Consider the following 21,405-nt stretch of genomic DNA (forward strand, 5'->3'; position numbering starts at 1 on the left):
AACTTTTATCCTATAATTTATTATAACAGTGCAGTAGTTGACTTTGAACTCAAATGAAGAACCACAATTCCCATTACAAGTACTGTAAGTTGCCCATCCCACACCTCTTCAGGTTACTGATGTGATTGAACAGCTAAAGCTCTAAACAAAATCTTAAAGGGGGTGGTTCACCTTTAAGCTAACTTTCAGTATCATATAGAATGACTAATTCTAAGCAACTTCATTATTTTTTTTTTTATATAGTTTTATAGTTATATGTCTTTTTCTTTTGACTCTTTGCAGCTTTCTCATGGGCATAGCTGACCCCATCTAAAAATCAAATGCTCTGTAAGGCTACAAATATATAGTTACTGCTACTTTTTATTCTTCTTCCTTCTATTCAGGTCCTCTCCTATTTATAATCCAGTCTCTCATTCAAATCAGTGCATGATTGCTAGGGGAGTAAAAAAAAAAAAAAAAGCTAAATAACTCAAAATCCTTAAATAATAAAAAATGAAAAGCACTTGCAAATTGTCTCAGAATATCACTTTCTAGATCATACTAAAAGTTCATTTAAAGGTGAACAACCCCTTTAAGGATAGCGCAACACAATATGGGAGAATAGGCTGCACCTGCCTGCACCCAAGCGGAGACAATGTTACCATGAGGAGTGGGGGAGCAGATGCTAGGTCTACAGAGAAACAAAATCGTGTGAGCCTAGCCAAAAACGTTATAAAAATGTAGGGCTTATTTACAATAGCATGACACACAGAAAACAACAACAAAATTGCATTCATAAAGCACAATTCAATTACATGAAATTATAACAAGAATATGTAAGTGGTTATTGTGACCTCCAGTTTCCGCTATTTAAGTAAGGCAATTGATATAATTCTTTGTAAATAGGCCACAAAAAAGAAGGAAAAATTGCCATCCTGCTTGAAGTGGTGCGGGATGGAGTCCTGTCTAAAGCAGGATGTCTGGCCACCGAAACTGAGCACAGTGCTGCCACACACAAGAATTGGGGAAAAATATTTCATTGAAGTAAATAAAAAACTTAAAAATATAAGAAATCACACATATCTAGTGGCAATCACAAATTTGCTTGTTTGACAATAGACTGCACTAGATACAAAAAATAACCATGGATTTTGTTAATACATTCTCTGCAGCCATACTACAAATACAGGGAGTCCTTGAGTTAGATTCACCCGACTTACATACAACTCACAGTGATATACTGTGGTTTGCTTGACTTTTATTAGCTTTAATAAACCATAGGCACCAATCCCCTCTGGTGTGTGCTCTCTACTGCGGAGCACAGAAAGGCAATATATATATACCTGTATATACTGTATATACTGTATAAAAAATAAAGCTTTTGAAGGAAGTGTTCCAAGAAAAGTCAAACTAGAAACTACGAGTAAGATTCATTTATATTATATGCTATAATAGATTGTTGAAGAGAGCAAGCTGTAAAAGTCATTGGCATGCTTTTCATATACTGACAGCCAAAAACCACATCAATGAGCAATGGCTATTTTACAAGCTGTCTTCAAAGAAACACATTTTTGTATAAACAGGTATGGGACATGTTTTCCAAAATGCCTGGGACCTGGAGTTTTCCATATAATGGATCTTTCTGTAATTTGGATCTTCATACCTTAACTCTACGAAACAGTAACTGACTTTCAAATATTCTCATATTCGTTTTTCCCTATATACTTTTCAATAAAAGGAAATGTTTATGTTGGAAACTTCTTTTAGCAAGTTATAATACAGCTGCAATATCTGGGACATGGTTTGTTGGAAAGTTATTGCTGAGTAAATAATAAGTAGCTGAAGCCATGGATTGTTAGGGTAATTCATTGATCTGACAGTACTTCCCACTAAAGCTACAAGAAAATAAAAAATATAGTGTTCACATGGCTGTTTAAGAATAAAAGCCAATTATTGCAGATCTGATCAGTGGAGAGATGGGACAAAGGCAGTCTGTAATTATAAAGTCCATCCTCCACATTTCCCACAGTTGCCGTTTAACTGAAGAAGGAATCTCTATATAAGATCAAAAGTTCTGTGGCCTAATAGGTCAGTGCTTTAACCAAACTATATGCACATTGAGCTTTGTAGGGGAAAAAGGGAAACAGGTCTATTTCTGTAATTCTGCAGAACATATAATCTAACATTTTCTTTTTCTTTTTGGTAATTAAGCAAACAAAACTGACATTTAGCTAGGTTTTTTTCCAAACTCTGTTTAAAGGGTAAAAACCCTTTAAAAAGCAGTTCACACAAATCTGTTTTTAAATTAAATGGAATCAGCAGTTATCTGATTAATCAGAAAAATCAATAAAAGTATTAGATTTTTTCATTATTTAATGTAAACACACAAAATATGAGATATAGTCACAGCCATGGTAAAAAAAAAAGTCACTTTTGTTGCATGAATCTGCATCTTCTTTAAAGTTAATTATGTCCACCCCCAAAACCACCCCTTGCACCAGTGGTGTAACCAATGTAGCCCAATGCAGAATGTGCACCCTGCTGTACTGGGGCCCAACACACTGAGCTGGGACCACTATGCTGATACTTACTTGGGAACAGTGTCGGACTGGCACACCGGGATACCAGGAAAAGTGTACATAGGCCCTCATGCTTCTAAACATTTGGCCTATTTCATGGTCATTCCCTGTTTCTTTGAGAACAAAGAGGCTAAAGAGATGGAATAATAGCTTATAGTATGTATAAAAAAGATACTAGAATAGAGTTGAGTGAGGAGAGTAAGAATAATAGTACTGAGAGTGGGCCCCTGGTCTATGTTTTTCGGAGGGCCCCTGGTGCCCCATTCCAATGTTGCTTGGGAATTTAAACTGGGACCACTGGGGTTCACTGTGCCCATACAAGTTAGAAAAACAGAACCAGCTCATTTTATTGTAGACGGGATCATTAAATTCTGGGGTGGGGGAAAGCAATGAGCTAATATATATATATATATATATATAAATATATATATATATATATATATATATATATATATATATATATATATATATATATATATATATATATATATATATATATATAGGGTTTATACCACTTTATGTTAGTATTACTAATTCATAATATGCTAGGCACCATCGTGTTCATATTAATCTTAGAACAGTGCCTTCAAAACTGTGGTATGGCCACTTGGGGAGGCTTGGAGAGCAACTGGGAAGATTCAGCATAAGGGTTCAGTTAGGGTGAGAATTTGTGCCATTTGCTCTCTTCCATACACTTGAAACTCTATCTTGAAGGTCAGTTAAGGTGGGATTTGGAGCAAATATTTATTTGCTTTCCTATATATTCTGAAAAATGACATATTGTTATTTACTTTTACGTGTGTTCATTACACGGGCTAAGGGGTACCCTGACCAAGCATTTGACTGGTCAAGCAAAATGTAGTGCAAACTGAAAATCGGAAGCAGACAGTATAACCACTCTGCATCAACTGTAATCGTACAAAGTGAAGGATATGTCAAACTGTAAAAAATAAAAATGAGTAAAAAACATGGTGTCATCTGACAATACAATTCAGAATGAAAACATGATTATTTTAGATCTACAGATATCTCTGGCACATGTAGCTCCTGCAAAAGCTATACCACAGTAGTTTTTTGTTTAATATATATAAACAGAACGCCTCCAAAAAAACTCTCTATGGCATGAATGCACTATTTGCGCTTTTTGAGGCCCCTTAACACTTCGGAGAGAGAAAGTAAATTTGCAGTTGAGCCAAAGGATAGAACAGAAGAGATTACTGTAGCAGCATCCAGCTACCAGACAAGCAATGCCAAAGAACTGGTTGTTTCCACAAGAGTACATTATAACAAACTGGGTATATTTTCACTAGCGGAATATTTAAAAAGACTATGAAATACAACACACTTCCTTTCAGATAAATTCACTAATCATTTTAAAGGGGAAGAGTGATACACTCTTGCCTTTCTACAGTATCACACACTGTGTACTGAAGTCATTTGAATGGATGAATCTTTGCAAGTTAATATTTACATAAAAGTACCAATCTCAGGCTAATTTCACACGCATATTTTTCACATTTTTTCCAGCAAGAAAATGCCAGTAGCAGTGGATATTTCCAATGGTACAATTGAGAAAATGTTAGTACTGCCCAATACAGTATAGACTGGACATTATATTAAAGGAAACTACACAACACTGCACACACAAGCAGGGTTGCTTGATGCCAATGTTATTCTCAGGAGTGATAATTATGAGTCAAAATTGCAGCAATAGAGGTTTGAATTACAGTGTGAATTGCAGTCTGGTGCTATTGGGCATTCATCCTATAGCATAAATCTTCTATAAAAAAAACTGGCAAATCAAATCCATTAGATTGGAAACAGAAATGCCAACACTTTACTTTCTGAACAGATGTCTGCAAAACAAATATCTCATTACAGGTATGGGACCCATTATCCATAATTCTTGAAAAGTGGGCCTTTTTCGGATAACAGATCTTTCTGTAATTTGAATCGTGTAAATATTAAAGAAACCCAATAGGCTGCTTCCAATAAGGATGAATTAGATATTAGTTTGGATCAAGTACAAGGTACAGTTTTATTATTACAGAGAAAAAGGAAATTGTTTTTTTAAAATAATGGGGATTTTTTTGATAAAATGGAGTCTATAGGAGACAGCCTTTCCTTAGTTCGAAGCTTTCTGGATATTGGGTTTCTGGATAATGGATCCTATACCTGTACTTACAGAAAGAAGAAAATATTGACACAGGAAAGGACGAACATTGTATAAAGAACGCTTATTGGGTAGAAAAACCACAGAAAGCACTGAGTCTAGACTGATAAGTCAGAAGCAATTAACTAAATGAATGTATTCATCCATGAAGCTACACAAATGGGACATAACTTTTTCCACGTGTACAGTGTTTTTTTATGAGGGCGTGAAAGAATAATCCACCCAGTGATCTTTCTAGAAGTGTGTATACAGGAATCAGCATGTAAGGACATTTAGCACTCCTTTCATAAACTACTTTAAAACATGGTCTTTCCAACACAGCTCACAGTATCTCGAGCCAAAGGGGTTTCCAGAAGGTGAAGTTCTGGCATAGAAACTATATTTATATTTGCTCAAAATGAAATAGCTCTGCTGACTAAGGAGCTGTTTAAATACTTTATTTGGCTTAACACAGATGTATCACACTGAGTGAGAAGCTCTGTAACCTCTGTCCCACAGTTATGACTTGACAATGCCCCAATCATCATTTATTTATATAATGCCAGCATGTTAAGCAGCACTTTACAAACATTTTTAACAAAAATGAGTCTTGCAATAAAAATAAAAAGGGTTACAGAATAAACATATGATTGTGCGGCCCTGCTTCATAAGTGCAATCTAAAGAAAATTATATATAATCAACATCCCACTGACATGAAAACCTGACAATTTTTACAGTAAAAATACCCATGTGTTGTTACCCTAAAGTGCTCAGGGCACTGAATGGCACCATTACTCGCCTCTCTATAAAGTAGTAAAACGCATAAGATGAGTCTGTGCCATCACCTTGATGTGAGCACAGCAATTTGCACAGATAAAACATATCATAAAACAACATCTCACAAACTGACCCTATATCTTGTCATCCAGTTTATTCAACAGTAATCGACAAGCTATATTATGCCAATGTTTACCAGCCTGTTTTGTGGATGTTTCTGTGAATGTCTGTCAGTTATACTGTGATGCACTCCCACCAGCTGAAGTTTTAGGACTTGGCATCTGAACCCAAAAAGTCTACTGATGAGAACTTTACAACTTAATAATATGGGGGACTCTCCTATTTTATAACTATAAAGAACATTTATTTACTGCAAGTGCAGTGTGAAAAGTGCACTTTAGCCTCAAGGAGGTGATGTGCAGCTGCAGGTGTGCACTTTGATGGGAAGCATTTTCTAAGTGTGGTTGGTGGTACTTTTGTCATTCGGTTTAGAAATTCGTTCGGCACAGGCTCATTGCTGCAATTGGGGCCAGAGACCAGGAGAACCCTGGAGCTACCCCCATCATAAACGGAAGCACAAGTGCAAAGATCAGCTTCAGACGCAAGTCCTACAGGCTACAGTGTGAAAACATACTACCCACAATGTGATGAAATTGGAAAATATCCAACTGGCCTGCGGACCAGCAAATGAGATGTGTAGAAACTGTTGGCAGACGAAATATATCACAAGCAGACTTTCACGCATGAATTGTCATAATACAATCTATAGTATCCTCTAGCAAGCTTTTACTACATTAATTTATGTTGATTTCTTGATGGTGGGAAAAAACAGGACTTATGACACATATCATTAAACACCAAGTTAACCTGACCCTCTTCAATGTAGTGATTTGTTTTTGAGGGTTTTAATATTTAACAGTATTCAATTGTCCTGAAATGTGTCTCTTAGGAGAAGAAATGGGCAGCAGGAGATTATTAAAGGAAAAGAACAATAACATCATCAAAAGAGGATTGCTGTCCCCATGATCAGTGACCTAAAATGTAATCCGCACTTCCATCAAGTTATAGCCTAATGACTGATTTTATTTATACATATATTTATTTTAGTTCCTAAAAGGTCAAACATATTTTAAACATGTTTTTATGCAATTATTTAGGTCAAGTTCCCACGACCATTCAGTTTATATACTGAAAAGTATATAGTGATTTCCCAGCACAAGTACAACTGTCTATATTAATCTCGTCAGAATAAACATTACATACATTGAAATGAACTGAAACAGACAGAAATATAAAAATATATATAAATCTACTGAAACAACCATAAACCATATACAATTTTGAAATGCTACTGTTCCAAGCAGGTCCGGACTAAGAAACAAAATAGGCCCTGGCATTTCAGGTACACAGAGGCCCAATCAGCCCACACAGAGGCCCAAACAGCCCACTAAATAGTGACTTTCTATGGCACCTTATAGCAGCCCCTCTGGCATTTGCCAAAACCCACAGATTGCCAGTCGGGCCTGGTTCCAAGCAACCCAAACATGTATGGGTTTCATGTATGGCTTAGTAAACTGTAAGGTTTAAGGTTACTTTCAGAAGCCAACCGTTCCATTGCTTTTGATTTCCAAGTTTTTTTAAGTATTTATATATTTTGTGTAGACTGGCCAATCATTGAATTTTATATACATCCCACATTTGAGTTTTTTTTTTGGTTTACATGAAAAACCTTCAAGCACACTACTGGGCCATGGAATGGATGTTGAGCCCTTCTTAACATATAGGGGTAGATCTGAAATCAAGGGTTGAACTGAAAATTCAAATTTTGAATCCAAATTTTCGAGTTTTTCTGTGGCCAAAACTGTCAAATTCGATTAGGGAATTGTTCAAATTCAATTCAAGTTTTTTTTTAACAATTCTAATTCGATTTTCCAGATGTATCATACTTTGGCCCTATAAGAACTCAAATTAGACTATTCGCCACTTAAAACCTGCCAAATTGTTGTTCAATGAAAGAAGTCCAGGGATCAATTTGGAGTTGTTTGCAGCCTTCCTGGCATTCAAGGTTTTTTTGGTGAGTTTTCAGGTCGATCCTATTCACCCGAGTTTAGCAAATTAGATTTTTTTTTTTTTTTTAAATAAATTTTGATTTGTCGAATTTCGAGTTCATGGGAGTTTTTAAAAACTCCCATGAACCTGAAATTTGACCTATGATAAATGTACCTCCCAATAATGCAATGAGTGAATCATTCAGCTTAGTCTATAAATCAAGGCATCAATGAGGATATGAAGTCAGAGTTCAGGTTAGAATTACATTATCAGTGATAAAAACATACTCCCAAACCAAAAAATCCTTGAGACATTCAAACCCAAAGGCTCTGCCCCTAAAAAGTCTAATATTTTCTTTAGAAAAGACAAGATGCATACGCATTTCATGCCAGAGGAACAAAATGCTTTTTCAAATATTTTTTTTACTGCAATAATTCCAATAATGTGAGGAATTCATTATATAGCTGCTGTAAAATACCTCTTTAATGAAACAGTCTTCTCTAGATACTTTGATGTACAATAATATCCTAGGAAGTAGAGTATAGAAGTGCTTAGCATTTCAATTAAGATAAGCTTTGCTTGTAGCCTTCACAGTGATGGTTGGTCCATGTACTGAGATCAGAAAACCTTTCCTATTGCTGACTTGCTTCACATAGCTCCTCTATTGATTCTCCAACTTAACATTCTATCCCAGGGGTCCCCAACCTTTTTTTACCCATGAGCCACATTCAAATGTAAAAAGAGTTGGAGAGCAACACAAGCATAAAATAGTCCCTTGGGGTGCCAAATAAGGGCTGTGATTGGCTCTTTGGTTGCCCCTATGTGGACTGGCAGCCTACAAGAGGCTCTACTTGGCACTATACTTAGTTTTTATGCAATTAAAACTTGCTTCCAAGCCTGGAATTCAAAAATAAGCCTCTGCTTTGAGGACACAGAGAGCAACATCCAAGGGGTTGGAGAGCAACATGTTGCTCGCGAGCTACTGGTTGGGGATCACTGTTCTATCCTAACCTTGGCACCAGGCTTTTTTTAGAAGCTGAAAATAATCTGGTTTATTCAATGCCACAACAACTACTTATTATCACATGTCAATTGGAAGCTATTACAGTTATGGGATCTGTTATCTGGAAACACTTTCCAAATTAAGGCAAGGCCATCTCCCAGAGACTCTATTTTAAATCAAATAATTCATATCTTCAAAAATAATTTCCTTTTTTCTCTGTACAAATAAAACAATAACAATAACCTTATACTTCATTCCAACTAAGCTAAAAATAGTACGTGTGTGTGTGGATATATATATTATATAATAATAATTGTACCATAATGTTGTAAGGACAGGGTATATTGCTCCTCACTGCGCATGAAACCTGAGTATGAAGTGACTAATATATAATGGGGGAAGTTACTGTTCATTTATTTATCATAGTCAGATAACTTTCTGTTAAAGAGAAGAGTTTATCATGAGTTTCCTTCCCAGGAAGCAAGAGCCTGGGGCAGTGAGAACATACTGCCTAACCACGTCTGGAGAAACTCCTTTCTTTCCCATGACAAAACTAACTTTAGCAAAGCCACAAAGCACATGCTTTCAAATGCCAGACAGCTGCTGTAGGAATTTCTTACAGAAGACGACTGATCATGTTCAACATTACCCTCTCATCCATTTGCCCACATTAATCTGAGAGAACATAAACAAAAACATTTGGTGTATGTGACCTTATGTGAATTATGTGACGAGGAAACATATTTAACAATGACCAATTTGTGTGTAATTTTTCTAATTGCTCCTAGAGAACTTATTTAAGTTTTATTAATTTGATATGTAGTTGTCTTGTGGAACTCCAATTTGCAAAGGCAACACATACATAATGATGCCACCTTTTGGCAAATGCATTACTCGCATGGAAATCTTGCACAAAACCGCCAGCATGAATCCATAGCTGGCACAAAATGACACTTCATCATCAAATTTCCTTGGTGTTGCATATTTGTGTTTTTGTTTCTGGTCATTCAATCTGTCTACAGCATACCCAAAAGGTAAATTTTGGAGCAAGATCAGTTATAGTGGATAGAACATCTTATCACATAACTAAGGCAAAGTATCTAGAAAATCAAAGAATGATGTAATATATTGCTTTCACAAGGTGTAGAAAAATACCGGAGACACAAATCGGGTATACATAAACCGAATAAAATAAAACATTAGGACTTTTGCAAGAGTTATCAATGGGAGAGCACCACCCTAAAATTTTATCTTTTGAAATAATATAGTAAAAATTAATTCTAAGCAACACTCCATTGGTGCAGTACAGTACAGTAAGATATACTCTTTGTGAGAGCCAGGTAACAATATGAAATCCTCTTTTCCATACCTCCCAAGGCTCAGTCGACAGTCCTGGATATTTTTTAAAAAGTCCAGAGTTTCTCTTTGATCTCCTGCACTGATACCAGAAAAATATATAAAGTTTCTGAAATTTAATTCAAGAGGCTTTTTAGCAGACAGCCCAGAACACTCAGTGCCTGCACTTACATACATTTGTAACAATTTAAGATACAATTATAACTATTTAAGATAAGTCTCTTGGGAGAACGGAGACTAGCAGCTTAAGGGGCAATTTCACCATTGTTATAACACATTGACCTAAAACTCCCAGAAAAGTGTCCAAAGTTTCATAACCTACCAAATTTTGACAAATGGGAATGGTAATTAGGAGGTGTGACCATAAAATGGGCATGGTCCAAAAATGTTTGCAGTGATACGCGCAGCAGATCTTTTTGTCGTTCTTTCTATTTTTTAAATGTTGAGAGGTATGCTCTTCCAGGCAAAAAGAAGCAGAACACATTGTTAAGACATACATATATTTTACAAAAGACCTAACAAACAATACTACAACAGTTAATATTATGTTTTAATTCCCATAGTGACTTACTTTAAGGGCAATAATGCAAATACTGAAACTTGTAATAAAGGAATGGATGCACAGAAAGATCCCTTGTTTGGTTGCTAATTGTAATGGATGCTGTACCTGATTCCCAAGATGGCGTTCCGCTTCCTCATCGCATGGCCTCTGCTGGTCGCAGTACTGTGACGCCCCCTTCTTCCCGCCCTGTGATTGGGCGCCGGCGACGGAATGGGCGCCGGCGTCAGGACGCCAGCACGCCACTGCGTCCGGACTGACGCAACCGCGTCCGGACTGACGCAACTGCGTCCGGACTGACGTCAGCACGTCCGCAAATTGGCGCGAAATCAGGCCTATTTAAGGCAGCTCCTTGTACTGCTCTGTGCCCAATTATAGGTCTTGTTTCCAAGTTCCTGGGTGTGTTTATGCTGTTATAGATTTCCTGTGTACCGACCTTGCCTGTTATATCGATCCTGTTTGTTTGCTGCCTGAATTGACCATTGCCTGTTTTCCTGACTACTCTCTTGATAAACCCTTCCTGTACTGCGAATCTGGTCTGGTCTCCTCCTTGGTCCTCACTTCAACTGTGCCTTCGGGCCCTTACACTAATCAAGAAGATTTTTGCTGTATCTGTTGGGTTGATGCTAGGGGCCTATGCAGACCAACTGGAGGATGACAAATTACAGCTTTTGGAGGCCTCACCCAATGGGATTTTTAAACCTGCCCAATAGATAACTGGCCAATCCCCAGAAAAATGTCAGCTAATATTTCCCAGTGTATGACTTGGTTTAAACTTTTGGAAAAATGTTTGGAAAAAAAGGTCAATTTAAAAAACCTTGGGGAAAAAGGCAGCAATAATGTCAAGTGTGCCAATAGCCTAAGATTGACTATACCAATAATAAAACTTGCTGTAAGGTCTTAACTTTAAAAACAATGTTTTATAAAAGCTATATACATTAAAACAGTGCTGATAAAATCATCAGTTCTGTAGCCTTTAATAGGTATATTTTTAGTGCAGTCCAAATAACTAGCAGCAATAAATAAAATGCATGCAAGAGGTGGAGAACAATTTAACTTAAAAATAACCTGGAAAAGAGAACTAAATAAAAAAAAATCATAAACCTTAAAGTGCAATTAGCCTAATTACCCTAAACATTTAAAATCTGTTAATAGGACAAAAAAAGAAACCCCCATTGTTTGCACCTGTCAATACAGGCACACTTTAAGATAGGGGTTTTGAGTATGCAGAAACTACAAAAAACCAACAAAATATTATAACTAAGATTTAGACTAGGAGTTCCCATACTTTACTGATGCAAGGTGATGTTGTCCCATTATGATCTACATCCATAAAAGCATTGTTAGTATTCTGCTTCGTGGAAAATATTACTTACATATTATATTGATTTATGATGAAATTGATATTTAACAAACTACTATTTCTTATGTGACTTTAATAATAATAAATATCTAAAGGAAAAGCATGAAATAAGAGGGTGATTTGGACAATCCGTTTGTTGACAGATCTACTGATCATCAGCTAAACGTTTACTGGTAGACACCATATACAGCGCCTGTGATGGCCAAAATGGGCAAACACATTAGGTTTTCTGGAGACCCAGCCAAACAACCTAACTAACACATGTGTGGCCAGCTTCCAGTACATCATTGGCGGGTGCTTAAAAAGGGATTAGCTAAAAATAATAAAATAACATGTTACAAGAGTAACTATGGCCAGTGCTACAGCAAAACATATGGCAGAACAGACTCGTGAAGAACATGAACTTGATTCTAGTCTAACTTTTTTTTTAACTGTTGCTATTAGCATATAGCGATACTTTTTTTAATGCAAAATACATAGTGAATTAAAAAATAATTCATATTTAAACTTTATATCCAGCTGCTGAGAGCTGCCACGCCAAATAAAATAGGAATAATGATTTAAATACATCCTGTGGCTATTCTTATGAACTTGTAGCTGATTTCTTTACTGAAAGAATGATGATACAGCTCTAAGTAGAGCTGGCCTGCTGACAAACCACTTGTGCTGTTTATCAGTTTACATTTGCAGTCTGTTTGTTCAGCTGGGCTAGCTAAAATTTGTCTGCCTACTAGTATATTTACCCTTAACAAACGTAGGATGTTATGTTTCCACTTTGTAGTGTTCTCTTTGCTTGTTTTACAAACGCATATGGTTTGTTGCTCCTAGTTTGGTGCAATTTTTAAGCTTGTTTTCGCAGCTTTTGCTTTACATTTAGTCATAGGGTGATCATATTACATGGTCACATTTGTCCTACAAACAGATGATATTTGGCTAGTGAGCATACTAAAACACACACAATAACTTATAGATTATGGGACAAATGAAATGGTTGGGCAACAAACATGTTTTGTAAATCACACATAAACATTGCGTAAACTTGCCAATACCTGGGTGTACAGTTGAACATAAAGCGAACAGAAGTAGGTGGAGGAAAGTAATGGAGTTATCTCTTTACACACATATGCACAGAAATCTGTGACCATTGTGATTAAAGGGGACAAAGAATGTCAAATTTAATGGATCTAGCCCAGTGTTGCTTTTGTGAAAAAGATGCACTGGCCAAAGATTAGCACCTCCATGTTTCCATTCTTTCACCGGCATCCCTAACACAGACTTAAAGCGATTCTGACATCAATCTTTTTTTTTTTTTTTTTATCCTGCCAGTGGTTTTGCCAATAAAAGCTGTAAATGGACCAAGTCAGCAGCTTACCTGTGGAAATCACCTTAAAGCATCAGCATGGACTAATTTGTTTTACGCAGTCCTTGACTTAAGTTGCTCTTGTGTCCATTTCCAGGCTATAAACTCGTGAAAAAAGACGTGAAACTATTCTATGTGACAGAGGCCTTATGATTATATATAAAATACATACAGAAAGTGGCATCCAACTTTATCTTGCCTACTTGATTGGAGTGTTTTCTTAGTGTACTACTTTAACTGATCAGTCATAATAAAGTGTAGAAAAGTCACAGTGGATTTTTTAAGCCTGAATCATCCAATAACAGTATATTAGTACGTAACACTACTGTATTTTATCGATTTTCATCTATGAACCAGGAGAGATGGGGATAATCTCTGAACGAGAAACAGATGGGATGGCTTTATATTGGGATATGATATTTGGCATAAATTTTGCATAGCTTTAAATATCTTACTGGAACTTCAATGGTTTCCAGGGTGTCATCCAGCATCTGGACCTTGAATGGATAGATTTTCCCTTGTGGTGATAAGGGCGGCTTGCCTCCATGTTCCAGTGTGCTGATCCCAACACTTTCGGGAGCTCCTAATCGAGAAGCAGCCGTTTGTCTCTGCTCCGACTCCCCCATGTTCAGGAAACCAGTTCTTACTTTTGCAGCTGGATGCAAAATGAAAAAAAAACACATTAAGAATGCAAATCATAAAATAGAAATATAAAATTGTCGTTCAGCAATATCAACAGAAAGCTAAGGAAGTGTCTGTCAGGTGGGACAAAAGTTTATACATTTTTATTACAACTGATGATTAAGAAAGAAAAAATAAGTAGATACAAAACCTCGTACCCACTATTTTGAATCTTAATACTAAACTCAGCACGAGACATTTACAAGAAGAGGTTTCAGAATTAGTCTGCCAACAATCCAGACCAAAGGTTGTAAAAATGATACATAAGCTAAAAACTCTCTGAAGGTCAATTAGTGCCAGCTGGCAGAATATGTTGGTTACATATCAGACTTGTTTATTTTACATATATTTTTATATATGAAAGCCTTTTTCAGCAGGATTCGGATTCGCCAAATCCCTCTGCCTGACTGAACGGAATCCTAATTTACATGTGCAAATTGGGGGGGGGGGGAAGCATGTGACTTTTTGTCACAAAACAAGCAAGTAAAACATGTTTCCCCTTCCCACCCCTAATTTGCATATGCAAATTAGGCTTCAGATTCAGTTTGGTATTCCGCTGAATCTTTCGTGAAGTATTCGGACGTTCGGCCGAATCCAAAATAGTGGATTCCGTACATGCCTTCAATTAGAAGTAACGGAAATCTACTAAAAAACAAGTTTATGGGTTATAACAGAAGTTTCAGCACCACCCAACCTTAGTTTTGGCCATCAGCCTATGATATGTGAAGGACTCCAACAGAAAATTACCAGATTCCGACTGGTGCTGCAAATAAGACACAGATGGATAAGCAAATCATCTCCCAACAAAAGTCAATGGGGGCTGAGCTGATCTTACTGGACTATTATTAATCATTCAGACTTTTAGAGGTTTTCTGCTTTTTTTCCCCACTAGTAATTGTCCAAAAAACTTTTAATTCAAGAGGTTTTCTAACTTTATAGAGCATTGTCCAGCATTTTTCCTATGTACTTTTTAGATTTGGATTTCTTAATAACTTTTATGGCATTTGTGGTTTTAGAGTAATAGAGTTTAATCCTGGTTTCAAAAACCTCTAAAATCACTAAAATTCAACCTTTGATAAATGGGCCTCCATGTGGCAGCCCTTGTATAAAGGAGCAAAACATGTACCTGTACAATTGAGAAACAATGTGTTTTCCCTGCAGTCAGAAGTGTTCCCCATTTACTCATTACTAATTGAAAACATTGTGCAATTGTAAAAGGCGATACATGTTTTCGTTTTTTATGTTACCTATGAGAAATGTTCATGTGTATGGTCTTTAGTTAGCATATTGCTTCAAGGGACAGAGTAACAGAAACTTTTTTTTATAGCAACACCAAATTACATGTATTTTAAGAAAATAATACCCTCTGCTAAATTAAAGGCTTTCAGTTTGAATAAAAATAAAAGTCTCTATGTAAAGGCAGAGAAGTTCTGTGGCTCAATATGCTTGCCAGATGTGTGCACATACTAGCCTATTAGGATGCAATTGCAACAATTAAGGTAAAACCATGGACTGAGGACCTTGTTAAAAAACACAAGCAAATATACTTTCACTCTCCGGTTTTCTATGCTATTTCTGTTCTGTCAGACAGTGCTATACAATAGCCCAATACCTTTACCTTGTTTTTAGGCTTCTTACATTCTTTCTGTAGCTCAGTGTGACAAACCGATATCTCAAAATTAGGGATGCACCGAATCCAGGATTCGGTTCGGGATTCGGCCAGGATTCTGCCTTTTTCAGCAGGATTCATATTCGGCTGAATCCTTCTGCCCGGCCGAACGGAATCCTAATTTGCATATGCAAATTAGGGGCGGGGAGGGAAATTGCGTGACTTTTTGTCACAAAACAAGGAAGTAAAAAATATTTTCCCCTTCCCCTTTGTATTTGGTTCAGTATTCGGCCAAATCTTTCGGAAAAGATTCGGGGGTTCGGCAGAATCCAAAATTGTGGGTTCGGTGCATCCCTACTCCAAATGGCAGCCAATTTCATTTAATATATTTGCTTATTTACTTTACATGAAGAGTTAATGCCCACAGATATTCAGGAGGAAAGGAACCAAAGCCATGTTTAAGTTAGTATAATTTATAACAAGGAAGGGAAAAAAAACTTAGGTAGGAATCATTTTTGTCCTTGGATAAAGTTTATCTCTGCAGCACTTTTAACAAAAAAACAGCACTTTAAAGTTGACATCAGCCAAACCAGATCTGGAACATATTTGGCTACGAAGCTCACTTTCTCACCATTTTAATTTGTATTCACTGGTGTCATTGATTGTGGTCACTTACTGACAAATTATTACAACTGTAAACAGTTGCTCTCAATATTACATTTTTGATGTGGCAGAAGTGAATTGAGACCTGATATTTTCAATGCCCCAAACTAAATGAATGTGACCAATTAAGGAAAGTGATATGAGCAGCTCACTAGCTTGGTGAATTTGGTTCATAGTAGTGATTTGGGTATTAAATTTGAGATGCTTTTTAAAAAAAAACAAAAACAACACTAACAACAAGATGAACTATACACCCCCAATAAATGATTGTAAAATATTTTACATTCTGCACCATTATTAAATTTTTCTATAATTGGGCCTAGCCTTAGGCTGAATTTTCTACAAATTGTGCAATGACTGAATACTGAACAACCTCTGTAAAGAACAAAACTTGTTTTCTTTATAAAAACAGCATAAACAGAGACCCCCTGTGAAATATTAGTTGCCCCAAATAGCCTTTCCCTTTATTAACTGTATTTACATTCAGCACTTATTTAAAAATAAATTACTTGTTATACAGGTGCAACTGGATTTTCCAAAGCAAAACTTCTATCGGCCATTGGTACACAAATGGGATATTGGCAATTGAGTTGTATTTCCTCCTTACTTCTGCACTCTCAAATCAAAACAGTCCTATCCAAAATGATAGAGACAGCAAGGCATCCAACTATTCAGTTTACTGCCAGGCTGGCCTGCGTATGAGCTAGGGTTGCCACCTGTCCGGATTTCACCGTTTTTTGGAAACCCGGACAGGACATTAAATTAAAAGACATGGCGGTCAGCCAATTGCTGGCCGCCACGTCATCAGTCTCGCCACTGATGTCATCAGCACCACCCCCGATGCCACTTTCCCACCTCACAATGTCACCGTCCCGATGTCATTTGCCCCCCACCTTCCGCCCATTTTGCACCAAACAAAAATGTGGCAAGCCTAGTAGGAGCAAGTGTGCTCCCCTTAGCACTCACTTACCAAACACTTGCACGCCAGGGGAATGCTGCTCTCTGCACTTGGCGCCAAATCACAAATCCAACACATAGTCATCCTCCCCTCACTTGGGTGTCATTCAAAGAGCATCAGGAGGCACAACCAGCAATGAGGTCCTAAGGCAGTGCCTCCTGACGAATCCTGTATGATACCCAAGCTAGGGGAGAAGTAGAAGGTGGGAGGAGGGAGTCCCTCTAGGATAGAGCAATACCTAAGGCAGGCAGCATTCTAGAAATTGATACATTGTCCACATGAAATGAAGAATGTAGTGTGCAACATGCACATGTTTATGTATAGTTATATCTTTCACTTAGCAGAGAGCTAAGTCTCTTTCCATTCCCCAGACAGATTGCTTCTGATCTGATTAAAACCTTTAGAAACCTAACAAGGCACCCCAAGGCATTGTAGTTTATATAGAAGAAAGAGACTGTAAATCTCAAGGGGCTGCTTTCAATGATGTTGGGTGCAGCAGTGCCATTTTTCAAAGATTTAATAGACAACAAAAGCCTATCCACACTTTATTTTCCAATATATTTGTCACCTATTGAAATACATTGTTTTCACTTAGAAAAAAACTGATAAATTATTCTGATAATCTCTGCATGTAATGCTTCTGATACAGGAGTTAATGTAAAATATACCCCCTTTTGACAAAGCTCATTCATCTGAGATTATGTAGAATAGATGTGTAATCAGTATCTGAACTTCCAAAACATAAATACAGGTATAAATGTTTTGTTTTTTTTAACAAAGAAAAACAGTACCTGATACCACTCACTAAAAGGAAACCTTTCCTAACACCAGCATAGGATTATAATGTAATGCAGTGTAAACCAATTTTCAGCATTGGTATAATGAATAAGGCTTGTGAGGACATACTTTTTGCTTATTGTTTAAATCAGGAGTGCCCATACTTTACTAAAATGAGGTCTACTTTTAGTGGTGTTGCCCCATTATGATCTACATCTATACAAGCATTGTTAGCATTTCTGTTTCATGGAACACATTACTTAAATATTGATTTATAAGAATATGTATATTGTAATATATAACTATTACTTATGTAACCCTAACATAAATATCTGAATAAAAAGAATGAAACAGGAGGGTGAATTAGACAAGCTGGTCGTTGACAGTGTCTTAAGATCTACTGATCACCAGCTAAAGGTCTACTGGTAGATCCTCATCTACCTTTTGAACACAACTGCTTTAATTCATAAAATCAATGTTATTTTTGTAATTCCTTGAGTCAAACAGGAAACTCCATGTTTGGCCTTACAAGCAGATAATTAGATTAGCAGTGCACAAATAATGCTCTTTCAGTGGTCCCCAACCAGTAGCTCGCGAGCAACATGTTGCTCTCCAACCCCTTGGATGTTGCTCTCTGGGTCCTTAAAGCAGGTGCTTATTTTTTTAATTCCAAGCTTGAAAGCAAGTTCTGGTTGCATAAAAACTAAGTATCGTGCCAAATAGAGCCTCCTGTCCAAATAGGGGCTACCAAATAGCCAACCACAGCCCTTATTTTGCACCCCAAGGGACTTTTTTATGCTTGTGTTGCTCCCCAACTCTTTTTACATTTGAATGTGGCTCACAGGTAAAAAAACGTTGGGGACCCCTGCTTCTTACATAATGGACTCCTGCTAACAAAACAGTCATGAGAAAGAGGGACAAGAGGGAGATGTATGCCAATAATGTATCATCTATCTTGCAAGGACCAAACATGGAATAATTTCAATTTCTGTTTAGTGCAAAAAATATCAAAAGCTATAATTTTTTTTATTAAAACAGGCAAAAGTATGTTTAGCACTATCCCTTTAATTACATAGTAACGAGAATTGTTTTTGCATAAGCATCATTAAATGCTTCACTCAATGCAGCAATTAATTCTGGATTGTGCACTTTATGGGGACATTACTATAAAAAATTGAGGGGGAACTATTTGCATTCTTGTATAGGATTGTTATTGGCTTATATATCAAAGGCAATTTCTGCAATAATTTGGGGTTGGCTAATGATCAAAGCAAGTTTAAGAAGCAGATTGAGACTTGGTTATAAAAAGATTGGATTGCCTGATCTTTACTGAGACTAAATAAAATGCATTTTTTCTGCATATAACATACCTCCCAATATAAAAAAAAAATATAGTACTGGGGACATTCAGGCCATGCCCATGATCCACCATGACCAGTTATGCCCAGCTAGTCCCAAACCCCTACTTACTTTTTAGAACATTAATGGGATAATTGACCAGAATGGGATGACAAGCTCTCCATTGAATTTCCATTGAGCGCTGCCTAGATGAGTCAATGTGATGCCACTTGTCAGTTACAAGAGAAAAGCTGACCCAGTGTGTGCCTGGCAGTCGATGAAGGGAAGCAAACATAATTATTCACTACAAGGTGAACAACTTGTACATGGATCTTAATTATATTATTTCATGTAGTACTACATAAATCTAAAATGCTAAGTCAAGATATTACTGCAGACTACTAAAAATAATGAATCAATCAATTTTATGCTTATTACTAACATGTGAACATCTCCAGAGATGATTGAAGGCATATAGAATCCAGCAACCTATATTTATAGCTTTGAGCAAAATACTCATTATGCTTCTTTTATTGTACTCATATAGACTTAGAGGATCCATAAATCCAAGAAAACAACAAAGTCTGGTTATCTAAGAGGCCACAAAATGATTTCCTCTTCAAATCAATACAACTTTGGAAAAGAACTTGCCCTCTTGCCACAGGCACAGAAACTTGAAACATAGCAGACAAAAACTTCAATGTTCAGTGCTTGGCCCCCAGCCAGTAATCGTCACTGCTCACAGACATTTCACTTGCCTGACTACATTAACACATCTTTGTAAATGCATTCCTGCACTCAGCTCAAGCATCGTCACTGAAAGTCAAATAAGCACAACACAAATAATGGCAGATCAAATCAAAGCCAATGAATAAGTTTTATTAAAAAATAGAGTATGGGATGACATAAATTCATATCTGCTGTGAATTGTATCATAGAGGGTCTACTTTTACAGTGTCATAAACAACTAGAATTAGTTTTACAAAGTTACATTTAGGAATACATTAATGGACATGGGGATCATTCTGTACCAGCATCCTGTAAAGGCCTCAAATGCATGTTATGGGGTAAGTCACATCCAATCCCAAATTTAGCCATCATACCACACCAAGAACAGAGAAATAAGCTGGATCAAATGACCTCTCATATTGGTAGTCTGGTATTCAATGCACACAGCATAGCACATAAATGGCTTACAATAACCCATGTAATTCTACTGAAAAAAATGGAGACCTGTGTTAAGAAAGCAACTCAAAAAACAATACACTTGGTTCTCCCCCAGGGCAATAATCAAATCACAGTGAGGGTCTATGCAGAGACATCAGCAAATGGTTGCATCTAAAGCCCAGTCTTGCAGAACTTTTTATCCCTTTCCCCATTGGAATAATGGTTTAAGTATTATATATTATATAAAGTGCCACACCTTAAAGAGTACATTTACTGAACTGGCCCAGATACCTAGCTTTAAGTCCTTCAAATTGGTTAATCTTGTGAACCATTAGGGGCCACTCTTTAGAAGGACCATTTCCCAACTTTCCATTATTTAAAAATGAACATCTTACGCAGGATTTTTATAACTTAGAGGCAGTGGATTGTTATCCATTAAACCTTAAACTTGGAGGTCTAGCATGCAGTGATTTTAGTAGGACCCTGTGCAAGTTTCTATGAATAGTAGTAATGGGTCTTAAAGGCAATCATGACTATGCCTGTCCATTCATTGTTTGGGATATGTTCTTCTATTTCATTCTTCCATTTGTGCTTGAAATGTCATTCCCTGTGCCTTGGGTGTGCATGAAAAATTCTGCAAAGATGTTGGATGAGGACATAAAGAACAACACCCTGGGGTGTATACTTTGTATTATATACACCTGTGAGCTTTACAATATTTCCTTTCACAGGGAAACAATATAATCTAGTTACTAGTGTGATAGTTCAGGTACAAAATTTCTTAATGAACCTATCTGTATTGCCAGCTTGCTATCTGACATTGCCTTTTCCTGCCATGAGCTGCCCTTGTTTTATTCTAAGAGAAGCTTGTATATACTGTAACTGAAATTAATCATACATGTCCCCACAGGCTTGCAGAGAAATTGAAATAAAGGCCCACTTTGTATAAAACAAAAGTGTATGGGAGGTGATGCAACAGATTTGTGTGTGCTAATAGAAAACCCCTGAGCTGAGATTGTTAAATGTTTACTGCG

At 36.8% G+C, this 21,405-nt stretch overlaps 1 protein-coding gene across 3 annotated transcripts in view; it reads right to left on the bottom strand.

The window, feature by feature from the left end:
* The window catches only part of LOC108709752 (FERM, ARHGEF and pleckstrin domain-containing protein 1), a 116,246-nt gene that overhangs the window by 70,232 nt on the left and 24,609 nt on the right, over positions 1 to 21,405 (bottom strand). For all 3 annotated transcript variants that reach the window (XM_018249871.2, XM_041584282.1, XM_018249870.2), the window contains exon 2: positions 13,634 to 13,833. In XM_018249871.2, coding sequence (XP_018105360.1) covers positions 13,634 to 13,804 — 171 coding nt within the window. In that variant the 5' untranslated portion in view covers positions 13,805 to 13,833. The remainder of the gene's footprint in view (positions 1 to 13,633; positions 13,834 to 21,405) is intronic.

The sequence above is a fragment of the Xenopus laevis genome, chromosome 2S (assembly GCF_017654675.1).
Source record: "Xenopus laevis strain J_2021 chromosome 2S, Xenopus_laevis_v10.1, whole genome shotgun sequence".
Taxonomy (NCBI): domain Eukaryota; kingdom Metazoa; phylum Chordata; class Amphibia; order Anura; family Pipidae; genus Xenopus; species Xenopus laevis.